The sequence below is a fragment of the Galeopterus variegatus genome, unplaced genomic scaffold, assembly GCF_000696425.1.
Source record: "Galeopterus variegatus unplaced genomic scaffold, G_variegatus-3.0.2 Scaffold11, whole genome shotgun sequence".
In the NCBI taxonomy this organism is placed as follows: Eukaryota; Metazoa; Chordata; class Mammalia; order Dermoptera; family Cynocephalidae; genus Galeopterus; species Galeopterus variegatus.
In genome coordinates, this window is record NW_007726122.1 from 255,679 (window position 1) to 279,511 (window position 23,833).

A 23,833-nucleotide genomic window follows, 5' to 3' on the forward strand; every position below is an offset into this window, starting at 1 on the left:
GGGAGTGTCGGTGGTGGCCAGGGTTGGTACATCTGAGCCAAATTGGCAGAGCTGCCTCTTCTTCCTGTTAAACCTCCCTTCAGAGATTTCGTCTGCTGCCAGAAAGGAGCCCAGGATGTTAGAAACCCATGCAACAGGCTGTGAGTGGCATAGGAGGGCCGCAGCTTTGGTGTGAACTGGCCTGGGGTGAAACCTGCCCTGCTTTTTGTGCTCTGAGGCCTTGGGGAGGTTGCTCAGAATCTCGGAGCTTTGGTTTTCTCAACTGAAAATGAGGTGACAAGGAAGATGAAATAGGACCGTGTGTGTAAAAGCACACAGCCCAGAACCTGGCACACAGTAGATGCCCCTCCGTGGCAGTCTCATTCCTAAGCCCCTCACCAGTCTCACTCCTCTGGAATGCTCGTGCTCTGTGGGGTCTGCTCTGAGGTTCTTAGATCCTGGCTCTAGAGGATCCCAATCTTCAGCCCAAGCCCCTGGGTCCTGCCTGTCCTCAGGTCTAGGCAGAGAAGGGTGTGAAGAGAGGAATCTAGGTGCAGGGTTGGGGATGTCTGTGACAGCTGCGTTATCAACCAACCAGGGGCCACGCCTCCCCCATCATTCGACTTACTCCTCAGCAGCAGATCAAAGTTTGCCCTGTTGAAATTGATAAGTCTGGGATTCAGTTCAAGATACCTTTGCCTCCCTTTGAGGACAGAATGTTTCCGGTGGCAGGTGATTTATGACCTTCCATTTGGAAAGGGAATTTACAATGTGCATTAATAAACAAGGCCATTCCATTCCTGATTCATGAAGCTACCATCAAGCGCTGTGTTGGTGTTGCATAGAGACAAGCCCCAGGGATGGTCTAGAATGTGCCCTTGGAGTGGGAGGGGCACAGGGTGGGGAGAGGGGCAGGACAGACAGCTCCCTGAAGCAGTAACATGTACCCCAGATCATTGAAAACCAAGCTCTCCTACAGGTTTTCAAAGGACTGAAATGCCCATTTGGTCTAATGCTTCTTCCCCAAAGAACATGGTGATCTCCAGTGGAATGAGAAAAATGAAAGTTAGGGTGTTTTTTTATGAAGTTGAATTTCTTTAAAGGACTGTTCTTTATTCTGTTTCCTTTTTACTGTTAGTTGTTGTTATTCTTTCCTTTATAAAATGTGGATGAGGACAGATGGTTGTGGGGTTTCTTCTGTGTTAGTGATCCTCTGTCTTTCCCTTCGTTTTTGTAGTTATAGTGGTCCATGAAATCCAGAACTTTGGCTCTGAGGACCTCTGTACCTTCCCCATTCTACAGATGAGGAAGCTGAAGGACAGCCAGTGTGACTGAACTAATGCTCCCCCTCCAGAGAGAGGAGGGGATTAGAGTTTGGGCCTCGAGCTCCCCATGGAAAGTTCTGGATCAGCTACATAATTTGTGGGCCCCATCACATGTGAAATAAGAATGCAGGGCCCCTCATTCAGAAATTATTAAGAACTTCCGGATGGTGACTGCCAGGCATTGCACCAAGTGCAGGGCCCTATGTGACTACACAGAACACATGCCCATTTTGGTGGCCTTGGGACCGTAGATGTCAAAGTCCCTGATGTGCTGGCATTTAAAAATAAGCACCTGTGGTACCTGCCGAGGAAGTGAAGTGCATTGGGCTGGACCTTTAAACTCCCTAATGTCCACTTGGAGCGTTTCCTCAGCTTTCCACAGTGCTCTGCAAGGAAGCTTGAGGTTAGAGAAAGAAGCACGTGGGGAAATTGTGGAGGTTGGGCCTCTTACAGACCTGGGGGACAGGCAGGGCAGGAGTGTCTATCTGGGCTGGTTTGCTGTCTCACCAGCGCAGTGTTTGCTGTGGTGACCCCCCGACTCTGGAAAGGGCTGTCGCATTTCATCTAGGACCACTGGGTCTGGGGTCTCCTGTCACAGGTGCCCAGGCCAGGCCTGTCTGTGTAGGGTTGTTGGCTGGATGGGCAGATGCTTTCTGACCAGGAGCAGCAGCTGGATGGAAGAGCCTGGGCCAGGCAAATAACTGGGTTCATCTGCCACAGCTGCCAGTCAGTGCCCTTGCTGGACTTCACTCGCTGGATATTTTGGTTTAGGGCTGACTGCAGCCCTTCTCCCTCTTGCCATTGGCTGTGGTAGAGCTCACACATTCGACCTCATAGCACATGTGTAGAAAGCAAATTGCGGTGCAGGGCACGCAGTGCCAAAGCGCATGGGGGCGTGGGCATGCCCGCCCTGTCTCCACACACACATGCAATCTAGGTACAGGTGCATATGCTGTGTGAATATGTGTGTATTTACTTATTTAACAAACATTTAAATGGTGCTTACCACATGCTGTGTGCACTGTTCTGAGCATTTGGCAAATATTAAGTCACTTAAATCTCACAGCAACTCCATGAGGTAGATCTTAGTATTATTCCCATTTTATAAACGAGAAAACTGAGGCACAGAGAGGTCAAATAAGTCATGTAATTTGCTCAAGGTCATGCAGCCAGGAAGTGGTTGAGCCTGGAAGTGGGCAGGTATTTGAGTGATAACTCAGTCATCTATGCCACCCTAAGCATGAGATGACCCTTGTCAGCATGGACGTCTGGCTTCCCCCAGAGAAAAATGGCCCCATAGACACTCTATTGGTTCATTCATTTGTTGGCTCACTGGCATTTACTTGCACCCTTGATGCCAGGTCAGCACTAGAGATGCACAGAGCCAGTTAGACCACTCTGGTGCGAAAGCTTAGGGCTTCATGGGGTTTTTAAGGCAGAGGCTAGGGTAGTCTAGAATCATTTGCATGTTTACAAATTAAGCATCTCGGTAGGATGTGGCAGAGAGGCTCCAGGAGTAGAGAGGGTTCCCTGAGCTTGGAAAGTTCAGTAGTCCTGTGCCCCAGTCTGTCCCCCAAGCCCTGGGGTGGGGGTGGGGGGCAGCAGTGGGCAGGGGCAGCCCCTGCCTCATGCAGTGGCAGGTGACCAGGAGGGAGAGAGCATGCATCCAGTTTGCCATGTTTACTGCATTTCCATCCGGTCCTTTTTCTATGTATGTAAACACGTTTCCTTGGTGTTATATTTTAGAAAAGTGGAATCCTCCGATAGGTACTGTTTTGTTACAAGGCTGTGATCTAACCAACTGAGCTAACCGGCTAGCCCCAATAGGTACTGACTGTTTTGAAACGTGATTTTGTCAGTTGCTGAGATGCCAAGAAGAACTTTGTTTTAATCAATAAATAGACTCCTTAACCTCTTTTATTGGCTGCATGATGTGTCTCCTCAGGTAACTCACCCTGTCCCGGAACTGGCATTGCCACATCAGAGGTGCCCTAGGCCTTTTGGTCAAAGTTTTCCCCCTTCTGCACATCTGGTTGTGACCTGAGCCATATTTGTTTGCTCAAAAGGAGAATTTTGGTTTTTTTGGTGGCTTGCTTCTCTGTGTGAGGTTGTGAGCAAGCCTGGGTTTCCAGCATCCTGGGCTACAGGGTAGGTGAAGTGGGGACACTGTGGCATTATGATACACCACTAGCCAGTCATGGATGTGCCCTGGACCACACGTAGTCTCACCCTAGTGGGGTCTGTGCCCCCCTGAGGCCTTCACAGGTACTCATATGGGTGCACATGCCCACCTATTGGCACAGTAGCACCGGGCCCCTCCTAAAGTCGCCAGGCTGATGTTGCAGGCTTCTGCAGGGACTAAGAGGCCCAGCAGGTCCCAATTAGTTTTGTTCAGGTGCTTCCCCAGGCCCAGGAGAAAGTGACACATGAGCTTTGAAGGGGAATCTGCCTGCACCAGGGAGGATGGCTTCCTGACTGGTGATTCTGTGCAGTCTCCATTGCCTTTGCAGTCATTGTCTACTTGAAACCCCCTAGGAGGGAGGAGAGTCGTGAGATCCAGGGTCGGGTCCAGTGGATGGGAGCCCAGGGCATTGTGCATGGCCCTCATTCTTCAGGTGAGGTGAACTTACCGGAAGGGGCCTCTTTGCTCACCTGTGTTGCTCCAGGAGGCTCTTCCTGACCTTGGCAACAGATGCAGTCAGGGCCTCAGCTTGTCCCTCCTGCCTCACCAGCCTGGCCTCCAGCTGTTGTGTCCACATCTCTGCGCCTGAGGGCTTCTTCTAGAACCTGAATGGGAACACATCCATGAGGCTACCCGGAGGTCAGGGCGGGAGCTGCCTCCACCAGGGGCTTCCAGGAGTAGGAGTCTGACCTCTTGCTCCCTAGCCCCTGCTAAGGTAATTCTGGGGGGTGGTTTGCACACAGTTTAGCCAGAGTTCACCGGTCAGATTAAGCTCCGGTAGCTACCTTGGTAGCTGCTTAGTAACCCAGCTGCCTTCCCTAACCCCTCATTTGGGGTCTCCTAAATCAGCCACTTGTGCTTGAGTTCCTGGTTATGGTCTGTGTCTGGGGAACCCAGCTAAGGTGCATGGCAGTGGCCTCTAGGGGATGAGCACAGCATCCTTTCTGTATGTCATATGCTCTCATGCCCTCACCTGTGCCAGTCTCCTCTGTACCCTGGGAGGAAGATGTTTTCCCAGTAAAGGTGGAGATCTCAGGCTTAGAGGAAGTAGGAGACATGCCCCAAGCCCCACAGCTGATGGGAACCCTGGAAGTGCTAAAGCTCAGGGCTCAGAATCCCTGCCACCTGTAGTCCCCCACCCAGCCCCTGGCTCCTGTGCAACACACCTTGCTGGAGCTCTGCTGTGCACCCCAGGTACTGTTCTGTGAAGGGAAACCTGCCCTCCCAGCTGGAATGGAAGCAGACAGGCCTACAGATAGCTGTGATTGAGGGCAGGGTGTGAAAGGGCCTTCGTCCATGTATTACTCCCTCTGCCTGGCGCATGCAGCCCTCTTTTGGGAAGTGATTCACGCTGTCTTCTCTGGGAGTGTAGAAGCTCTGTGAGAGCAGGAGGAACAGGCCTACCTGTCCTTCCCTGTGTACCTCCAGCACAGAGCCTGCTGCCTGGCACATGTAGGCATGCAGTGAATAGAACAGGACAGCGATTGACACTGTCACAGACATGTGTGACATCACAAAGCTCTATGCACAGTAATTTTCCTGTGTATTAGAAAGTGCCGAGAATATGTGAGAAACAGTGCTGTGGGGTCCTGAGCAGGAAGCCTAAAAAGGACTGTCTGGGGAGGTGGGCAGAGGTTGGTGGGGTTTGCAGGAGAGCTAAGCAGAGCCAATTCAGCTCAGGGGAGAACGAAGGGAGGCTCAGAGGGTGACCCCCACGTGAACACAGCCTGCCTGGGCCCACCTCCCTTAGAGAGCCCTCTGTGGCAATGGGTGGTGGTCCTATAAGAGGAGCTAGGGAGCCCTTCCTAGGGGGCGGTTGTAGTGGATATGCTGTGAGAACTTTAGGGATGACTTTATGAGAAAAATTAGATAGCTATACAGGTATTGCAGAAACAGTGTGGACCTGGGAGTTAAGAAGCATGGGTTTGGTTACCTTTTCTGGCTTTGACCTTGCTAAGTCCACACCCCTTCAGGGCGTCCTGTCCCTAGTGGACTCATGGTTTTCTGACTGTGGACAGTGGCGCTTTCTTCAGTGATGCATGTTGGGTTTCCACATGAGATTTCCTTTGCACAATTCATGGACACAAAAGAGTGTGAGACCCTGCAGACTAGACCATCTCCTGGGGGTCCTTTCAGTAGTGACTGCAGACCCCTGGGTATTTCTGACCCCAGGAGGGATGTGCTGAATTCTCTGTCCATAGGCCCTGGCCAAAAACAGTTAAGAAATTCTAGAATTGAGCCATTTCTGAGTTCAAATTAGAACCTCCCACGGCTTGGGAGATGCTGAAGAGCCTGTCCCTTCTACTTGACAGCGAGGTTCTGGCTGGGCCAGGCTCTGCTCCAGTGGCCTCCTACCTCCAAGGGGGTTAAACTGAGTGCGCGCACGCGTGCGAGAGAGAGAGAGAGAGAGAGAGAGAGAGAGAGAGAGAGAGAGACCGAGACTGAGGAAGCAGGGCTGAGAGGAGCTGATAGAGGCTGTAATTTGGAATGCATTTTTCCTAACAAGTTGGAGCCTGCGGGTGTCTAGGCAAGCAGCTGTGGCCGTGGGAGGGGCAGGACTGGAAAGACCAGTGGTGACCACTTTAACCCCCCTCACCTCCTGACGTGTGGGGCAGGTAACTGTGGCAGGTCTGTAAAGGAGCATTCACAATAGAACACCTGAGGTCATGCAAAGAAGTGGATGGTGGCTGCTGGGAGGCAGATTTTAGCTTGGCATAAAGAAGACCACTTTAATAGCGACTGTCTCAAATGACTGAGCTCCCTGCCGCTGGAGGTATGTGGGCACAGCACTTGGCAGAGGCTCTCATGCAGGAAAGAGGGGGCTTAGAACTTTGAGGTGACTCTGCATGACCATGTCAGACCTTAGGAGGAAGAAAGGGATCCAGTCCTACATTAGGATGGAAGAGTGCCCTCCCCACCTCTGATTTCTAGGAGTTGCAGCTGAGTGCGTGAATGTAGCTAATTAATCTTCCCAAAATTAACTTCCTTACTGTGTCAGGAATAAATTATGCCTGAAAGGAGAGTTGGTCTGTGATGGGCAAAGTTGAGGGCAGAGAGAGGTGAGTAGGGTGCTTGCTTGCATGTCTGCATGGGGCATCCCTGTAGCCCTGCATGGTGTTGCAGCCTGGTTCTGGGGACCCCCCGTTGGAGACCTGATGTCTCCCAGCACACAGGCAGGGGTGGCCATGAGGGTCCCAAGAGGTTCTCCACCAGTTGGCCTGGTGCCCCAGCCAGGAGGTACATCCTTCCCAAAGCATAACAGGGGAAAACGTTTTCCTGTTGATGGCTGAAGACTAGGACAGCTGTTGTCACGCTCAATTACAGCTATTTTCTCTGTGTAATCATTGGGGCCTTGATGGGGTTTCCTCGCACATCTTTGTCTTGTCTCCCCCACTAGATTTTCAGCTTCTCACGGGCAGAGACCCTGCCTTAAGGTGCTTTTGCGCCTCTCAGCACTTACATTGGTTCTGGGCACCCAGGAGGTACCACCTGCTTTGTAACAAGGCTGTAGCCTTTCTTTATAAACTCCTGACATGTCCCTGAATCATCTTCTGAATAACGAGATGAAATGTTCTCACAACAAGCTGAGAAGGCAAACCACTGTGCCCCATTTCACAGGTGACTGCTGAAGCTCAGAGATAAAGCAAGTTGCCTGGAGTTACCCAGTGAGGGTGTTGCAGAGCGAGTTGAAGAGCTCCACTTGTGTGGACTGTCACTGCTCGGCTGTATCCTTTCTGCCCTGCCACCTGCCTTTCTGTTTGCATAGTCCCAGGCAGCTGCTGCAAGCCCAGCTGCCACTGGTCAGCCTTGCAGCTTTGAAACGCAGCCTGCCTTGGCCATGGTGGAAGTTCTGCAAATAGCCACCCACCTGAGCAGTCTGTAAAGCTGAGCTTCTGCCATGGGGCAGCTCAGCCCTGTGTGCCCAAGTCAAGTCTAGGCTCTGCACTGAGTCTGCACTAGGGAAATACTGAGAGTACAGACAAGTGGCATCCAGTCAGCTGACCTTCCACCCAAAGCAGAAGCCCATCCTACAGCCTCTCTTTGGACACCCCAAATGCCAGGAGCTCCCTTTTCCAGGGAGCATGTCCTTCTGTTAGCTGTCAGATGTTCTTGACTCACCAAGCTTCCCTCTGTACAGCTTCTGGGTCTGCCCCTTCCCTGAGCAGCCTTCTGGTTGTTTGAAGCCCTCTCCAGAACCCCAAATCCCTGTTTCTTTAATACTATCTCATTTTTGGCAGTGGATCCTCCATCCTGTAGATATCAGGCCTGCTGGGGTCCAAGAGGAGGACCAGGACTGCAAGCCTGCCCAGCCCTCTGACGGGGACAAAGGCATGGAGCTTCTGGCTGCAGCTGCCACCTTGTGACCCAAATGCTATTTGCTCACCTTCAGGGAACCCTCCTGATCCCCAGAGGGAGGGAGAGGGCTCATGGGTTCCAAGCTGGTGAGCCCCTAGCCATCATTCTCCTGCAGTGCACCCTGCACAGCCAAATGTCAGGCCTGTCACATGCCACACCATATTTTTAGCCAGGCGGATAATGTGTGTTGAATTACAATGGAGTCAGCACCTCGTGGGTGCACTAGCCGCTTTGCTAAAGAGAGTGTGTCTCATCTGCACTGTTGTTGAAGTGGCTCTAAGGCAAGGGGGCTTGGTCTAACCTCGGGTTCTTGACCTTCCCATAATGTGCCCAACACTTTGTGGGTATATGTAAACATAACGGGGGAGCCACACTTCATCAGCTGTCAGATTCTCAAAGACATTCATGACCCCCAAACTTTTAAAGAAACTAGTGCACAGCCTTAATGGTGCATCAATGAGAAGATGGCCCAACTGGGGCCACGGAGAACATTCTCAAGTGTGTTTATGTGCAGTTTGCTTTGAAGTAGGATCTGGGGCCCCATGGGATGTTACCCCCTTTCTTTTCCCCTAAACCAGCAAGCCCATGGCTGAGCTGGGGCACTCCTGGTGCTGCCAGTGTCCACAGACAGCAGGGCATGTGCAGGTGACTGACTGTATGTCTTGTAGGCGATGCCTGTGGGGAGGTTGGGACAGTTTGAGTCACCTACTCCTGGAAGGTGGCACTGCTCTGCCTCCATTGTCCCTCCTTTTTAGCAGGTTTGAGCGATTGCAACGGGGACTCCCTGTGCATTTCCGCAGTGGCAACCTTCTTGGCAATGTCACCAACCCTTCCTGGAGCCAGTGGTCTTCATGGAGCGAGTTTGCTGAGCACTGGATAGACTTGGCCTGAATTGTCTGTGGTTTAGAACAGGTAGCTTTGCATGTCCTCAGGCTCCCCGGGTATGGGGTCAGGGCCAGGGGTCTTGGCTGTGTAACCTTCTCCCCTGCACAGACCAAGTTGCTCAATGTGGAGCCAGCCCTCAGGATTGCATAGGATGCCATTACCTCTGAGTCTTAGATTCTGGCAAGGGACCAAGGCATGTTGGGTCATCTCTTACCACAGTTGACCCCCAGGGAGGAAAGTGAGAGAGCTACAGTTAATACAGACTTCTTGCCTCACTTTAATGAACAGGGCTGAGAAATATCTGGGAAAAGTGAAATTCCAGAGTAATATCTGGAGGCTTGCCATTCTACTGGTGGGGATGGGAGCTGACACTAGCTGATTGTTTCCCCAACTTTCCTGATAAGAATCAACCTGGGTTGCTTGTTAAATATACAGATTATTGGGGCTAGGAGTCTTGTTTTCTTAACGAGCGTTCCAGGCCATTCCTATCTTCAGACAAGTTTGGGAAACAGTCTGTCTGCTGCTCCAAAAATAGCCCACGGAAGAGGAGTGCTTTTAAACAAGTTTAGCTTTCCATATAATACATGAATAAGTTCTTCTTTGAAAATGTTTTAAGGTACAAGTGTCCTTTGACTCCCTTAACTATCCCAATCCCTGACCTTTTCTTTAAATTAAGAGAGAGACAGGTTTGGTTTCTTCTAAGTAGGTATCACGTTGTATTTGTCATTCTACAATTTGCTTTCTTCCTACTCAGAGCTATGTCGTTATGAATATATGAGAATTACGTTAGCATGTGTAGAGCGACTGTTTTAAAAAAAAAAAAAAAACAACAAACCCTTGCATGGTATTATATAGTATGGAACGAGCATGGTTTATTTAGCAATTCCCCTATTGATGGATATAGAGGTTGCTTGAAGTTTCTCAGTATTACTTGCTTCAGTGAGCATCCTTGTCCGTGTCCCGTTGTGTACATTTGGGTATAAACACTGAGAAGTAAAATTGCTGGGTCAGACTGTATACATTTGGGGATTTTAATGAATGCTGCCAGAAGTTACCCTTCAAAGTGGTTCTACCCATGTACCTTTCCACTGAGAGCATGTGGAGAGGGCCCAGTTCACCACACAGGTGCAGCTGTCTCACAAAAGCAACCAGAACTCCCATTTTCCCTCTAGTACTTCCCTTTGGGGATTACAGGAAGACTACTTCCTATCACAGAGCTAAATCCCTAAAGTAAAAAACACCAGGGCCTCAGAGTTCCACCCAGCACCTGTGTGTAACAGCCGGGTGGCAGGTAGAGCCAATTTCCAGTCTGTAACCAGCTCAAAGAGCTGTTTCAGAGAGGCTGTAGGCGTGGTGGAATTCTAGAACCCCAGCTTGGGAGGCAGGAGGTGTGGGCTGGCCCTGAGGCCCTGTTGCTGTTTTGCTAGGCAGCTGTGACAAGGCTCTGCCCCCCTCTGGGCTGCAGTGGGCCTCATGTAAAACAAGCGGAGGTTGGAGCAGGTCTCTCCAGGACTACAAGCTTCGCTCTTTATGAGCCCGTGAAAGTCCTTTAGGGGCTTTGGGCTGACCTGGGGTCAATAGTTTTGTTTGAAAGAAAGAAAAGATGCTTACCTAGGGTTTAGTGCCCATCCCAGGAGGCCGAGAAAGCAAAAGAAGATGTGGCCCACTGGTCAGGCAGCCCCTCTCCCACCCTGTCTTCGCTACTGCTCAGCTCCTGAGTGGAGTGTTGGAACCAGTGGCTTAGGGTTGCATCTCAGCTCTGCGTCTACCCTGTGTGGCTGCCAGCCAGCCGGCCATGTGAAGGGATTCAGTGAACTGTCAGGTATTTGCCAACCTGAGACCATAATGAAAGGAAAGAATCTTGTGTGCTCAGGTGGCCCGGCCTGCAGAGAAGTCCCGGCTGGCTCCCTTTTGGTTGAATTATTCCATTAGATTTATGGAACTTGTCTGCTAACTGGGGAGTTTTAAAGCAAAGCAAAAGCAACCGCATCAGTAATCCAAGTCCACATCTGGGAGACTCATTCCCCTTTCTTTTAATTTGGAAGAGCAGCAGCCTTCAGCCAAACCTCCTGCCCAGCCCATCTTGACTTACAGTGAGCCCCGGGCAGCCTGGACAGTGGTCACGCTGCCCAGTCCTGGTTCTGGACCTGTGGCACTGCATATGGCACTCTGGTCAAGTGTCTGTTCAGCTCTCCTAACACCTGGTTAAATTTTTACCCCCAAAACTAGACATGATTTTGCAAAAGGTCGGACAGTTCATCTATGTTTGCTGAGTTTCAGGTTTCTTAAACCTCAGATTCACTTTCCTCCACCAAACTCACTTTGAAGTTTGAAAGCAAATTGATTAAATATACATTTTAGAAACCTTCCGATTTTCTTCTTAAACTAACAGAATTCTAAACTTTTCTTTTTCAACGAAAGGATTTTCAACTGTCAGCAGGTATAACTGGAACCATATGTCAGCAGAGACCAGGGGCTTTTCCTGGTTTCACGATTTATAAATTCTTATTGAAACGGAAGCAAGCAGGGCAGGCAGCTGGGGTCCTCGTGACAGCCTGAGCTCAGATCTCATTTTAATTAGAACATATAGATAGTGCCTGCTGCATCTCAGGCCTCCCAGAGCTCCCGTCCCAGGGTGAACAAAGATTTGGTTTACATCTTGCAAACCTCCGTGTTTGCAAATTACAAAGCACTTCCGGGAGGAGCTGGAATGCCGAATTCTAGATTACTGTGGAGACTGCAGCCCAACTCCCCCCCCACCGCCCCAACCCTTCCTGCTCCCCAGAGATCCTCCAAAATGATATTGTTTTCTTGGGGAAATATTTGTTCTCTTCCTCATTGAAGAATAGATGGAGGATGTTCATGTTGAAAAGAAACGGTGAGGAGGTCTGGGACGAGAGAAATGAGATTAGATGCCATCCACAGAAGCTACGTCATTTTCTCCATTTAGACGCTTGGTTCCATGAACTCTGAGACACACAACCCTGCAACCCAACCGGCGTCTGAACGGTTCTGTTTGACAGTGGTTCACGTGTATAATTTTCTCCTTAATGTGTTCTGCAAATGGTAGAGTAGAAATATCAAATGAAAGACATTGCCAGGCCTAGCTCTCTCCCACCCCCTTCTTTTCCTGGCCTGGTGTCATCTGAGCTCAGTGAGTCTCATGAAAGGCCGTGATTACCATGTCAGTCACTGGAAGCGGCCCGCTGGGACTCAGAGCTTGACCCGCAGCCGGGAGGAAGCCATGGAGTAGTGGCAGCAGGGCCACAGTCTTAGGTCTGTCACTGATAAGCTTGCTCTTGTTTGGGGAGCAGTGACTGCTTCGTGCTACACCTCCCGTCGACCCCTAGCCACATGCTGGGGACAGGGCTGCTGCCTGCTTTCCCTCCACGGGCATCACATTCCTGGCAGCTGGTGGTCACCCTGCCAGGGCTGCTGCCACAAGCTGCCATTTACTAGGCAGACAAAGGGGGATTTTCCCTTCCCCTAGGTTTACAAGCCCTGCAAATGCCTTACATTCCAGGAGCTGGGAGGAGAAAAGACTCCTGTGGTTTCTAATTAAGCCCACAATTTAAATAACAATTCATGTAAACCCAAGGGTTGAGAGAAATGCTAACCTGCCCCCGACCCGAGAGAGACAGCTGGGTGGCCAGGCTGGGAGGACTTGCGCTTTGCCGGATGTGTGACCAAAGAGGGCGAGAGGGAAGTGGTCGGTGAGTTTGTGGTGAAGCTAGGGCATGTGGTAAGGGTGCGGGTGTGGGGGGCTTTTGTGCTCTCCCCTCTGGTAAGCGTGCCCCTTGCAAAGGTTAAGAAGTAAGAAGTGGGAGCAAAGTTGCCGTGTTTACTCACAGCCTCGAACTGAGAATTTTTACCCTTCTGCAGGGGAAATGTGGAACTTCGCTTCTCAAGTGTTAGAATCCCAGATACTCATGTTCTCAGAGGAGTCCCCTCCCTACCTCCCACCTACCCCCAGATGAGTCACTCTTTGTTACTTGCAGAACTTTTCTCTGGGGAGGAGGTAGGGGCTGTGTCCTGGAATACAGGCGAGTGAAGAGACCAGGAAGGACCTTGAGAGGCAGAGGATCTGGTCAGGCTCCTGCTCCCTCTGGGCCTCAGTTTCCCTGTGTGTTGTACAAGCATACAAGTCTTTGGATTTGTTGCTCCCAAGGTCCTTTCTGGCCTTCAGTCTGTCTGCCCATCCTTGAGCTGCTTTTGTGTTTTCATTTGGCCTGTCTGGGGCCAAAGTCCTCTTTATAGTACGTTGAGCTCACCAAATTGTTGTCTGATTACCCAAGGCGTGGTTGTGTTCCAGATTTGGGGGAAATGGAATGCTGAAAGCAATTATCTCTAGACAAGCTCTTCTGTGTCTTCGCCAGCACCAGGAGCATGTCAGCATTTCTAGGCTTTCTGTGATCTCCTTTCCAACTTCCCCTCCATTTTCATCCCATGAAACTGAGCCACTTGCATTCCCTGAAGGACACTCCAGGTTCTTGCCTCTGTGCGTTGCTTTTGTCGTTTGTGTTTTTACCTCCACCCAGATGCCCCCTGTTCTCACCTCACTGTGCCTGAGCTGGCCAGGCTATGTGTACCCACTCTCCCTCGCGGGGTCCCATACATTACTCCCAACAAGACTTGGAGCTCCCTGAGAGTGAGCACCAGTTCTGGGTCCTGCCTCCCCCTACCTCTCCTTCCTCATCTAGCAAGGATCAGTTTATATTTGCTGGGGCAAAGCATGGCTGTGAAGAGAAGAGAAACCAAAAAGCCAAAGGTAGACTTACCCCCGCCATCTTCCTCCCTGCAGGTGACCATAGCTGATGACTACTCGGATCCCTTTGATGCCAAGAATGATCTCAAGAACAAAGCAGGAAAGGGGGAGAGCGCTGGCTACATGGAGCCCTACGAGGCCCAGAGGATCATGACAGGTAAGCAGAGTGGCTGGCACAGGGACTCACAACTCAGGAGGCAGCTGGAGAGGAAGCAAGGACACTCCTGGGTGGTCTGTCCCCAGCCAACCTTAGGGGGAATGTTTGTGCCTTCAAGGTGGTGGTTGGGGGCAGTGCTGTATTAAGTCTTCCCCAAAGGTTTCCTGCTTATGTTTCACATCAGGAAAAACTGGCAGGGCACAGTGAAAGTCCAAATATAATGGTACAGTTCAGCAAAGATAAAAGCCAAGAAATAAATGGGGAGAAAAGGGGAGATAAGTTCTATTACACATTTCTGACTGAAGACAGATACAGCATTTGAGATGTTAAACTTTCCTTGGAGCTCCCTAGCAGCCAGGGCAAAAAGGGAAGGAGGCTGGGCCACCTTGCTTTCATTATCTAGTACAAGGGAGCAGACTAGATCATTAGTTGGGACAAAAGTATCCCTGGCCATACACTCAGAAATTTTTGTTTTGGTGCTGGAAAGAGCATAAAGAACCCCAGTCCTCATGGCAAATTTATAGGAAACATGGAGACTTTTTCCCCATGGCTGCTTTCCTGTTGGCCCATGATTGACAGTACCTTGTCAAAGCAGTTGTGTGGGGCCCAGAGGAATGTAGCTGGGTGTAGAGTATCTTGAGGGCAGGGCCTGTTTTTTAGCCAGGATAATGCTTGGAGTATCTTTAAGAAGTGAAGTTATCAGACATTTACTGACCACTTGCTGTGCTCTGGGTCCGCGCTGAGCGTTAGCTCCTACGGCAGTGGCGACGTTGTAGGCCAACTGTTGAAGGATCTGGGTGCAAGTCTAGGCTTTGCTTCTTGGACTCTCTGCCATGTGTTCCTCCTGTTCATGGAAGGCAATTCTCTGACCACCGGTGTGGCCTCCAGAATACTTAGCCACTTTGTGAAGGGCGAGGCAGGGAGTGGCTGACCAGAGGGACTTAGGCCAGACTTGTGGAGGGCTGCCCCTCTCGCTCACTCCCCTCTTCCTATTTTCCACTGGCAAAGCAGCCTCTGTGGCTGGCAAGAGGCAGGGAGGTGAATGTATGTTTGGGGCTGGAGTCGTGAGGGAGGGTAGCCTGCAAGGAAGCAAGTTGGCTGGTGGGTTCACTGCAGATATACACTCAAGCCCTGCAGTAACCCGTCCTCCCTCTGCCATATCCCAGCACTTCCACCAGGCTCATTTAGCCTCACAATGTCCCATTTTACAGGTGAGAGAATCTGAAGGGGATAAGCCTCTTCCCTGGGGTCACACAAGTAGAAGTAAGTGGCTCAGGCTGAATGCAGAACATGGGGGCAGGGGCAGGATGTTATCACAGGAGTGCAGACTCAGAAACACAAGGGAGGTGGGGAGGGGACATCCACTGGGAGCCTGGACTTTGTGGAGGGGCTGCCCATGCCTGGTGCCTTCAAAATGGAGCCGCGATTCCTGCTTGGTACTGCTGTGGACCTCAAAGTTGAATAGCCTCTTAGCTGGGTAGAATTGTCCTGAGGGACTTTGGCTTTTTAATGAGGACACACCCCATGGGGGCCAGGGCCAAGGCAGGGCAGTTTGATCACCGGGAACCTGTTCAGGCCTCATGCATTCTTTTCCAAAGAGGCTTCCTAATATTTGCTACTCTGTGTTTTCCACCTAGCATGGAGGCTCTGCCCAAGTTTACCCACGTTTTTTGTTTTTAAGAATACTGGATAAAAGGCCAGGTTCTGGTTGTAGTGGTCTTGCTGCGGCTCCCTTTGACTGGGAATTCTTTGTGTGTAACATCAGCATGGTGATTGATGGCAGGGGTGGACATGGGCTAGGGTGAGCCATCAGCACGGAAACGTTCCAGGAAAGCAGCCAGCGGCTTGCCGAGCTTATGTGAAACTCTTCGAAGGGGAGGAGGTGGAGGAAGAGAGTCTGGTGCTGGTGACAGTGGAGCAGGGGTGGCACAGAAAAAGTTAAGTTTAACCTTGCAGAGTGAGCCTTTTTTGGATAACGTTACAAGTTATGAGTACGTGTGCACGTAACTGCTAGTTCCAGGGCAACATCTTTGGTATGTAGGCATAGCACTGACATGGCAGTGCTCTCCCTGTACCTGAGATGGCATTTCCGAGCAGAGGGAGCCCAGGCTGGAGTCAAGCAGATCTGGGATGGCCACTTACCACCTGAATGACCACAGACCTCAGTTTCCTCTTGCAAAGAAGTAGCTTTATAGCAGGCAGTCAGTGGTACTTCTAGCCACTTTTCACTGCTAACTGGCTATTTGACCTTGGGCAGTGCATTCTGTGCCTCTGGTTTTACCTGTGTATGGGATTGATGGGTCAGTGATGATAATAACAGCAAGGCAGCTGCTAAGATCTCTAGTACTTGTTTACAGCACTTAATGTGAATTTGCATTGGATCTTCACCTTCACCCTTTTGAATGTAGGTGCCCCATTTTACCAGTGGAGAAACCGAGGCACAGAGACATTAAGTAACTAGCCCAAGGCAACCCAGCTAGATAGTCAGTTGTGGGGCTAACTTCCCAGGCCCCAGTGTGTAGGACGTGCTCTCTGGGGCCTGTGCAGCCCTGGTGCACTGCAGCTTCACTTTCGGATTGCCCAGCATGACCAACCTGGGCTGTGATTAACTCATAATCTTCTGTCCGCTACATCCTCGGCTCCAAGCAGCAGGTGGGGGGAGCTTTGTGAACAGAGAACTTGACCCAGCCCTGTGGGCTGTGGCTGGGATGGAGGGCATGGGTGAGTATGCCTGTTTCCCAGGGGCCACTGTCACTCCCTTGCCTTCTCTCTGCCTCAACTTACCCTCTCCACAGACTCCACTTTGTGTAACCTTCAGGAATTATGTTTTAGCTCCACAGTGGATGCTCACCTCTCCACAAGCCTCAGAGCCCAAATGCCCATGGATTGCCTGGGCCTCACTTTCCACCCGTTGCCCCTCTCATCCTAGCAGCATTTCTGGAGGTACCGCCTTAAAACCCTACAGCTCGTGACTCCAAGCTTTCCTTTTTATAAATAGGGGAAACTGAGACTCAAAAAGTCATAATCTGTTTGAAATTTTTTAACCCACTGATTAAATGTGCGGCTGTCTTGTGAAGCAGACACAAGACACGGTATCCAAGCAGAGGCAAGACAGCCAGTGTTGGAAGGATGACATGAGAGGCAGTGAAGTTTCACATGGGTGGTTGGCTTAAGCGCCTTTGAGGTCTGCATTAACCCTGAGCTCCTGAGATGCCATGATTCACTGTGACCTGCCTTTCAAGCACAGTGATGGCCATTAGCCACCTAGGACCAGCCCCACAAAGGGTACAACTGAGACCAACTCTGACTAGGAGGGGACTGAGTGCGGCTGGTGGCTTCCTTTCAGTGCCAGCCTGGCTCGTGCTAATAGTTCAGTCCTGTTTCCCTCTGCATCTTCCTTGGCCCATCTCTCAAGGTCAGTTTCTGATCTTGGCCTTTTCCATGTCTTGCTGCCCTTCTGGGCCTCAGTTTTGTTGCATGTAAATTGAAGAGAAAGAACCGGCGCATTTCTGAGTTTCCTTCCTGCCCCAGCGTCTAGATATTTGGGTCTCCAGGCCTGCTGAGCCAATCCTCAGGCTGCCTTACAGCCCATTCTTTCCTTCTTCCCTGAGTCATGATCCTAGGCTTAAGATGCCCAGATGCATAGAGACCTGCTGATGCAGCAGGAAGGGCACTGGACCCCAGTCAGACCGGTTTGGGTGACTGAGGGGGATCAAGATGCTTAGCCTATATGGCCCCACGTTCCTCTTTGTAAAATAGGGCACACAATGCTGATGTGAATACTGTGTGGAAGGTGAGCTTTGCACATGTGGGTGAGATTGTTGTTACCAGGGGCCCTTCACATAGTATTCTGTGCTGTTGAATTCTCTGGTCAGTCCCTGTAGGGTCCCCTGCCCACCTGGAGGTGGGTGGCACCTTTGCCAAAGCAGCTTGATGCTGGAGCAGGTGGTCCTCGGGCCCTCTGTAATGCACTTGGTCATCTCAAGGGCTCTAGGCCACACTGTGTTGGAGACTGGACTTAGTAACCTGGGCAGATACTACCACTGCCCTCCAGGAACATCTACAAAGCAGGGAGACAGGAGTGGACCCTGAGTGGTCAGTGGTTGGCACATTGAAGTGAGCAGGTGAATCTCCAGGAGTTCAGAGGAGGGAACGCCAGCTTCCCTCCTTGGGTGAGGAGGAGGTGAAGGTGATGAGAGCTGGGTCTGGCAATCCAGGCAGCAGGAAGAGCTTGGGCAAAGGCATGGAGATGGGGCCTTTGCAACGCCAGCTTCCCTCCTTGGGTGAGGAGGAGGTGAAGGTGATGAGAGCTGGGTCTGGCAATCTAGGCAGCAGGAAGAGCTTGGGCAAAGGCATGGAGATGGGGCCTTTGCGCTGGAGAAGAGTGGCAGGAGATGAGGCTTTTTTTGGATAATGGTTGGAAAGGCACATGGAACAAGAGCGCATAGAAAATGATTGGGATCACAAGCCCCAGTTAGCCTGAAAGCACAGAATGTTTCTGCAGCTGAGATCCTCCCTCTGCAGGCCCGCAGCCCCAGGAATTCTCAGAGGCACCCAAGGGGTGGTGGTGACATTGATGAGCACCATTAGCTTTTGCATGGGGTTTCCCTGTGTGCCAGACACTGCTCCAAGTACCTTCTGTGGACTGGCTCATTTAATCCTCACAACGAGCCTGTGAGACATAGTAAGTACTTTCATCATCCCTGTTTTACAGAGAACACTGAGTCTCAGAAAGGTTAACTAAGCAGCAAAACCAGGATCAAGCAGCGCCCTCTGGAGCCCTCACTTGCAGCCAAAACTCTCACATCCGTCCTGTATTCCCAGAGGATCTGGAGAAATAACTGGGAAATTAACAGTTACTCAGGCCCCCTAATTTTAGGTGTGACTAACCCTTCCCCCAATATGCTTTATAAAATTATTCAAAGTGTCATCTCACAGGATGAGTCACTTCAGCATTAATTGAAAGCATTTCACATAATTTTTAATATGTGTAAGCAATTACACATTAAAAAGTCCTTAGCATGTTTTTATTATTAAATCAACTTTATAGCATAATAAGAGGAAATTAAAAGAAAGTCATTTTGCACAGAGCCCCGCTGCCCTGACATGGCTGTTTTCCTTGCTTACAACTTGCCTGCTGCCCTTTTTAACTCTGTGTGCTAGAAGGAACGGCCCAAATAAAGCCAGTCACTGATTTTAAAGGTGAGAGGGGATGTCCTCCTGTATCTTCTCATCCTCTGGTGTGGCCTCTTCTAGTGGCAACGTGCTTCCTGAGACAATTGTGATGTGTATCGTGTTAAAGAGTGTGCTGCCATTGTGGCCTCTCTGTTTCAGGAGAAAGGAGCGGGAAATATGGGTTCTAGCCTTTGCTCTGCCCCTGGCCTGCTTGTGGCAGGTTGCTTCCCTTCCCTGGGCTTCAGTTTCCTTGTCATAAAATCAGATTCTGCCTTCTTCACTGGGTGTCATGAGGATCCAAAGGGATAATGGATCTGGAATGACTTTATAAACCCTTAGGTTACCTGCTTCTGTGTTCACATTGGCTTCTCCCACTGCCCTTGTCAGGACTGTCCCTGAGACTCCTGTCCCACCCCCACCCACCTCCACATGGCCCCAGCCCCAGTCTTGCCAGATTGTGAGGAGGAGTGGGCCTTGGCATCTCCCAGGAGCATGCACACTGACCTCTCAGGACAGACAGGCACCCTTCTGGACAGCCAGCTCTAGAGGCCCTTCCTAGATCTCTGTTCTCTAAGTCTGGAGTAAAGTCCCCTGAAGGCCAGCAAATGCTTCTGAGGGAAGGGGGCCTTTAGAGGAGGCTCTCTGGCCACTCTTCCTAGGATGGCTGCCCCCCTGTCGTGTTCATTGTCATGTCTGCTCTGGCTGCAGGCAGCACTGGTCTCCTGGTAGCTGAGCCCCAGTCCTAGCTCCTCAGTGCCGGTGGACTCTGCTCCCAGAGTGTCCACACACTGGCCTCTCCTCCTCACCTGCCCTGCTGTGCATAGCTCTGCTCCCTGAAATGTCCTTCACCCTGTCACCTCCCTCTGTCCGGGCTGCCTCTCTCCCTCTGCAGGCCCCAGGCCCCTCCCTGGCTTATCCTCCCCCAAAAGCTGCATCAGGCTTCAGCCTGTCCTAGTGGTCACAGCTCTCCCTGGGCTGGAGGATGACAGGATGGAATTATCCTTGATGAGCCATCCTTTCCCAGAGAAGGGGCTTGCACCAACCAAGGTCACACAGCAGCAAGCCGCAGAGAAGGTCTTCTGATTCTAACCTAGGGCTCCTGAGCCTTGATTTGAAATGTTTTGAAAACCTGTCCTCATATCCTCCTGCCTGGTGGATAGGAGGCTTGGTCACGGACTGTGCAGTTCCCCAGCTGGTCTATCATTTACCAGAATGACTTACCTACCAGACAGGAAGGAGATAATCAAGTGTAAATAAATTTCGTATTAGTCACCCGATGACTCTCGTATTCTTGAGAAACAGCATGGCTCACACACCCAGCCAGTGGTGCTCACCTGCTGAGCTGCGGGGTGGGGAGGGGAGGCGAAGCCTGGGTTTCCATGGTGACCAGTGGGCCCACACTCCCCTTTCCCCTTCAACCCTTGCCACTGAGCACGTCCAGGTTTTTAGGAAAGTTACAGTAGAACTGGAACAGGCAGAGGAAAGCAAGCAGTCATTGACAGCACACCTGCTGGGGCCAACAAAGGTCGCTGCCCTCCAGGTGTCCCTGTCACACAGGAGAGGGCGACAAGGGCTCAGACAAGCGCTTGGTGTCTGTAGTATAAAACAGGCCAGGAAGAATGACACTGGAGAGAGAAATCTGGTCTTGGGGGAGCACAGAAGGGGACAGTACAGCCTCCTGCAGACCAGTGTGGTCTGCACAGAGGGTGGCATTCGAGCAAAGCCACACTTACGTGAGGTCTTCCCTGACCACTTAGCTTAAATTTTCACCCACCCCCGCTTCTCTGCTCAACTTTGTTCTTTAACACTTACTATTATTTAGCATACTACTATTTTACTTACCTTTTTTCTTGTTTGTAGTCTGTCTCACCACTGAAGCGTGGGCTTCACCAGAGCGGAGATGGAACCTCAGTGCCTTAAGTAGTACCTGGCACAGAGGAGGTGCTCAGTAGATACTGGTTGAATGAATGAGTGCATTGATTCAGTCCAGGGGCCCAGGGCTGGTCTTATCCAGTGCTGAGTCCCCCTCAAGACCCCGGAGACCTCCTACCTCCTCCTCTGAAGAGTGCCAGATCTGGAAAGTCCAGGTTTAGCCACTTGCTAGATGGGTGGGGGGTGGGGAAGGAGCTGGCTTTGGCCTTAGGGTGGGAGCTGGGTGTGAGTTGGGCAGGAGAGCCTTGGCGTCTTCTGGCTAGTTCTGTCTCCACAGCGGGCAGACCGGGTCGGGATGTCTGACTGTGCCGCTTCTCCCTCCCTCGCTGCGCCGAGAGCTCCTTGAAGGAAGGGAGTGGTCCTAACCCGTCTTCATTTCTCCTCTGAGCCCAGTAAACATTCACCAATTGAATGGCTGAGTGCAGGAATGCAAGCCTGTATGAGAGAATAAATGAAAGAAAAGGAAACAAACAGTAAACAAATGCTGTAAACAACTTTTCCTATTTTGCCAGGAGCCACATGCTTAAGGTTGAGGTCACAGGGCCTCAGCCGGAAAACGTGGAATGCATTCTTTTGTTGGATGGATATTTGTAAGTGCCTGCTACATGTGGCACTATTCTGTGCTCTGGGGTTTATCAGTGAACAAGTCCCTGTTGTCAGGGGCAGTGTTGCCTTACCATGATTCCCATAAACTCGTGTCACTGCGACTCTGGGTTATCTGGAGTTTAGGGGCTTTCTTAAAGTCCAGAGCAAAGTGGAGACGTGGCCACCTTCAGGAGGTAGGGTAGTCTCAGTGCTGCCTTCTGGAAATGAGGGCGGCCTTGGCCCAGCATCTGGCAGTGAGTCCTTCTCTGTTCTTGGCCCCGGTGGAGGAGCACAGACTCTGAGGGTGGATGTTGCCTGCGCTGCAGCACCCAGCCTTGTAGGTGTGAGGGCCCGGCATGCTGCACTCGACAGCCGAGGACCCAGACCCCCAGGAACACAGCCTCTTGCCCCTCTTCCTTCCTGGCAGCTGTGAGAGGAGCAGACATTTTACCCAAGGCAGAACTACAGAAAGGGGAATGTGAAATTGAGGAGCCCCTCCCCACCCCTGCCCTAGCCTTGCATTTCTGAATCCCAGAGAGACATTAAAGGATCTGAGGGTGCAGAAACTGATGGAAACATCTGTCCCAAAATAGTCTCCGAAAGACACGGATCCATCCACAGCAAAGCTCCTGCTGCCCTTTTCCCACCTGGTAGCTTGCTGGGGGGAGGGGAGGGGAACAGGTACGAGGCAGGGGCGTGACATAGCAGGGAAGCTGTTGAGGAAGACGTGCCCGCCTGGGGGTGTGGGACAGATCAGAGCACAGAGCACGAGGAGCAGGAGGCAGGGAAACTGGTTCTGTGGTGCTGTGGCCGTGGCAGTCATCCAGGCCAGAGGGTTGAGGTGGGAATCCGGGCAGTGGCTGTGGGGTGCTGCAGGCCAGTTGGGGTGCAGTGCGCAGGAACAGGCCCCAGTAGGGTCCTCAGTGAGTGGGAGGATGGAAATGTCAGTTAGCCGGTGGGGACTGTCTTACCTGAGAAAGGGGACAGAGGCTCCTGGGGAGGAGTTCATGAGTTCAGATGTGGGCCCCTTTGAGGTTGGAGTGACCGGCCAGGTGCTTGGGAGAGATTTGAATGCATTCATGTATTGGAGAAGGTGCTGGAGTCAGGTCAGAGGAGGGGTCCAAAGTGCTCCCAGGAACCCGGGGCCACCCTGAGAGGGCCTGGATTGTGCTCCTGGTCTGGGGAGAGGAGCTGGTTTGCAGGGGCTGATCAAGGAGTCCGCCGGCTACAGTCCTTTCCCCTCAGAAGTCTGAAGGAGATTCAGTGATTTGTCCCACGCCCTATTATTTGACTAATTAATTAGTACCTTCCTCTAAGTAGGGCTCAAGCTGGCTTTCTGACAGCTTATAGAGATGACAGAGGTCTATATTTAAAGGGCAGCTTCTTCTATAGATCATGCCAGGAATCTCCCTTAAGGCTCTGAGAGGAAGCGAGTGTGATTATTTCCATTTCACAGATGAGAAAGCTGAGTCATGGTGGCTGACAGGAACTCTGCCCCCGCCCGGGCCCCCTTCTCCCTGACTGGTCTCTGCCTGGTGATGCCAGGGAGAGACGCTGAGTAACAACAGATCTGCGTTTTTTTGATGCAGTTTTTTCTGCCGCAGTAACTTAGCAGGTGTCCTGGCGTCGGTGCCCTCCCTCTCCACCCGGATAGTCCATCTTTCAGCTGGCTTGGCCCATGAGTTTTAATGTGGTACACTGCCTCTGGTCCTTTTGTGAAATAGGCAGCTTGAGCATAAATAAATAAAATGCCACCTCCTCTCCCTTCCAGTACACAGGTCTGTAATCATACCCGCCACCTAAAAAACGATGCGCTGAAAGCGGCGTCTCGTAGGCCCAAGCTTGCTGCTGGTCCCCCGTTTTCTCGCTGCCACAGTCACCATTTGTACCATTCGGGCCATTCGTGCTGCTGCAGCACTTACCAGGTTGCATCATAATCTGTCTGCTAGACTGGGAGCCCCTGAGGACAGGACCCCAGGGCGGGCAGGGGAGAGGAACTCTTGCCCTCAGACCGTTGTCGCCCAGTGTTTGAGGAATTGGCCCGGAACTGTCCGGTAAAGAATGTCCCCAGTGGTGGTTGCTGGATTAGGTGGAGTGCTGCATGGGTGCTGAGTAAGCTCTCTGCTGGAGATGGAAGGCTCTCGGGTCCCAGCACTGGGTCTCACGGTCTCCCTGGCCGGCTCTCTGCCCCACTAGTGTGTTCATATGTCCCCTGCCAGATGCTGGCCTCATGCCTGCCGGCCTGTGGCTCTGGATGCTCTCTCCAGTCTGCTGGGACTGGCACATACACGCATGTCCTCATGCGCCCACAGCTCTCTGTGAAGCCAACCCTCCGGCAACCTGTCAGCAGATTAGGGGTCCTTTCGAGTCTATGTGCTGTCCTTGTTGGTCTTCCTTGGTCCCTGGTGTCCCCAACCTCTGCTGCTAGCTGGGTGCCTGAGCATTCCCTTGTCTCCTCACAGAACAGCCTTCATTGTGCCTTTCTTCACCCT

At 51.5% G+C, this 23,833-nt stretch overlaps 1 protein-coding gene across 1 annotated transcript in view; it reads left to right on the top strand.

The window, feature by feature from the left end:
- Positions 1-23,833, top strand: part of SHB (Src homology 2 domain containing adaptor protein B) — a 241,935-nt gene that overhangs the window by 138,493 nt on the left and 79,609 nt on the right. Inside the window, exon 3 of the mRNA XM_008588738.1 lies at positions 13,529-13,649. Coding sequence (XP_008586960.1) covers positions 13,529-13,649 — 121 coding nt within the window. The remainder of the gene's footprint in view (positions 1-13,528; positions 13,650-23,833) is intronic.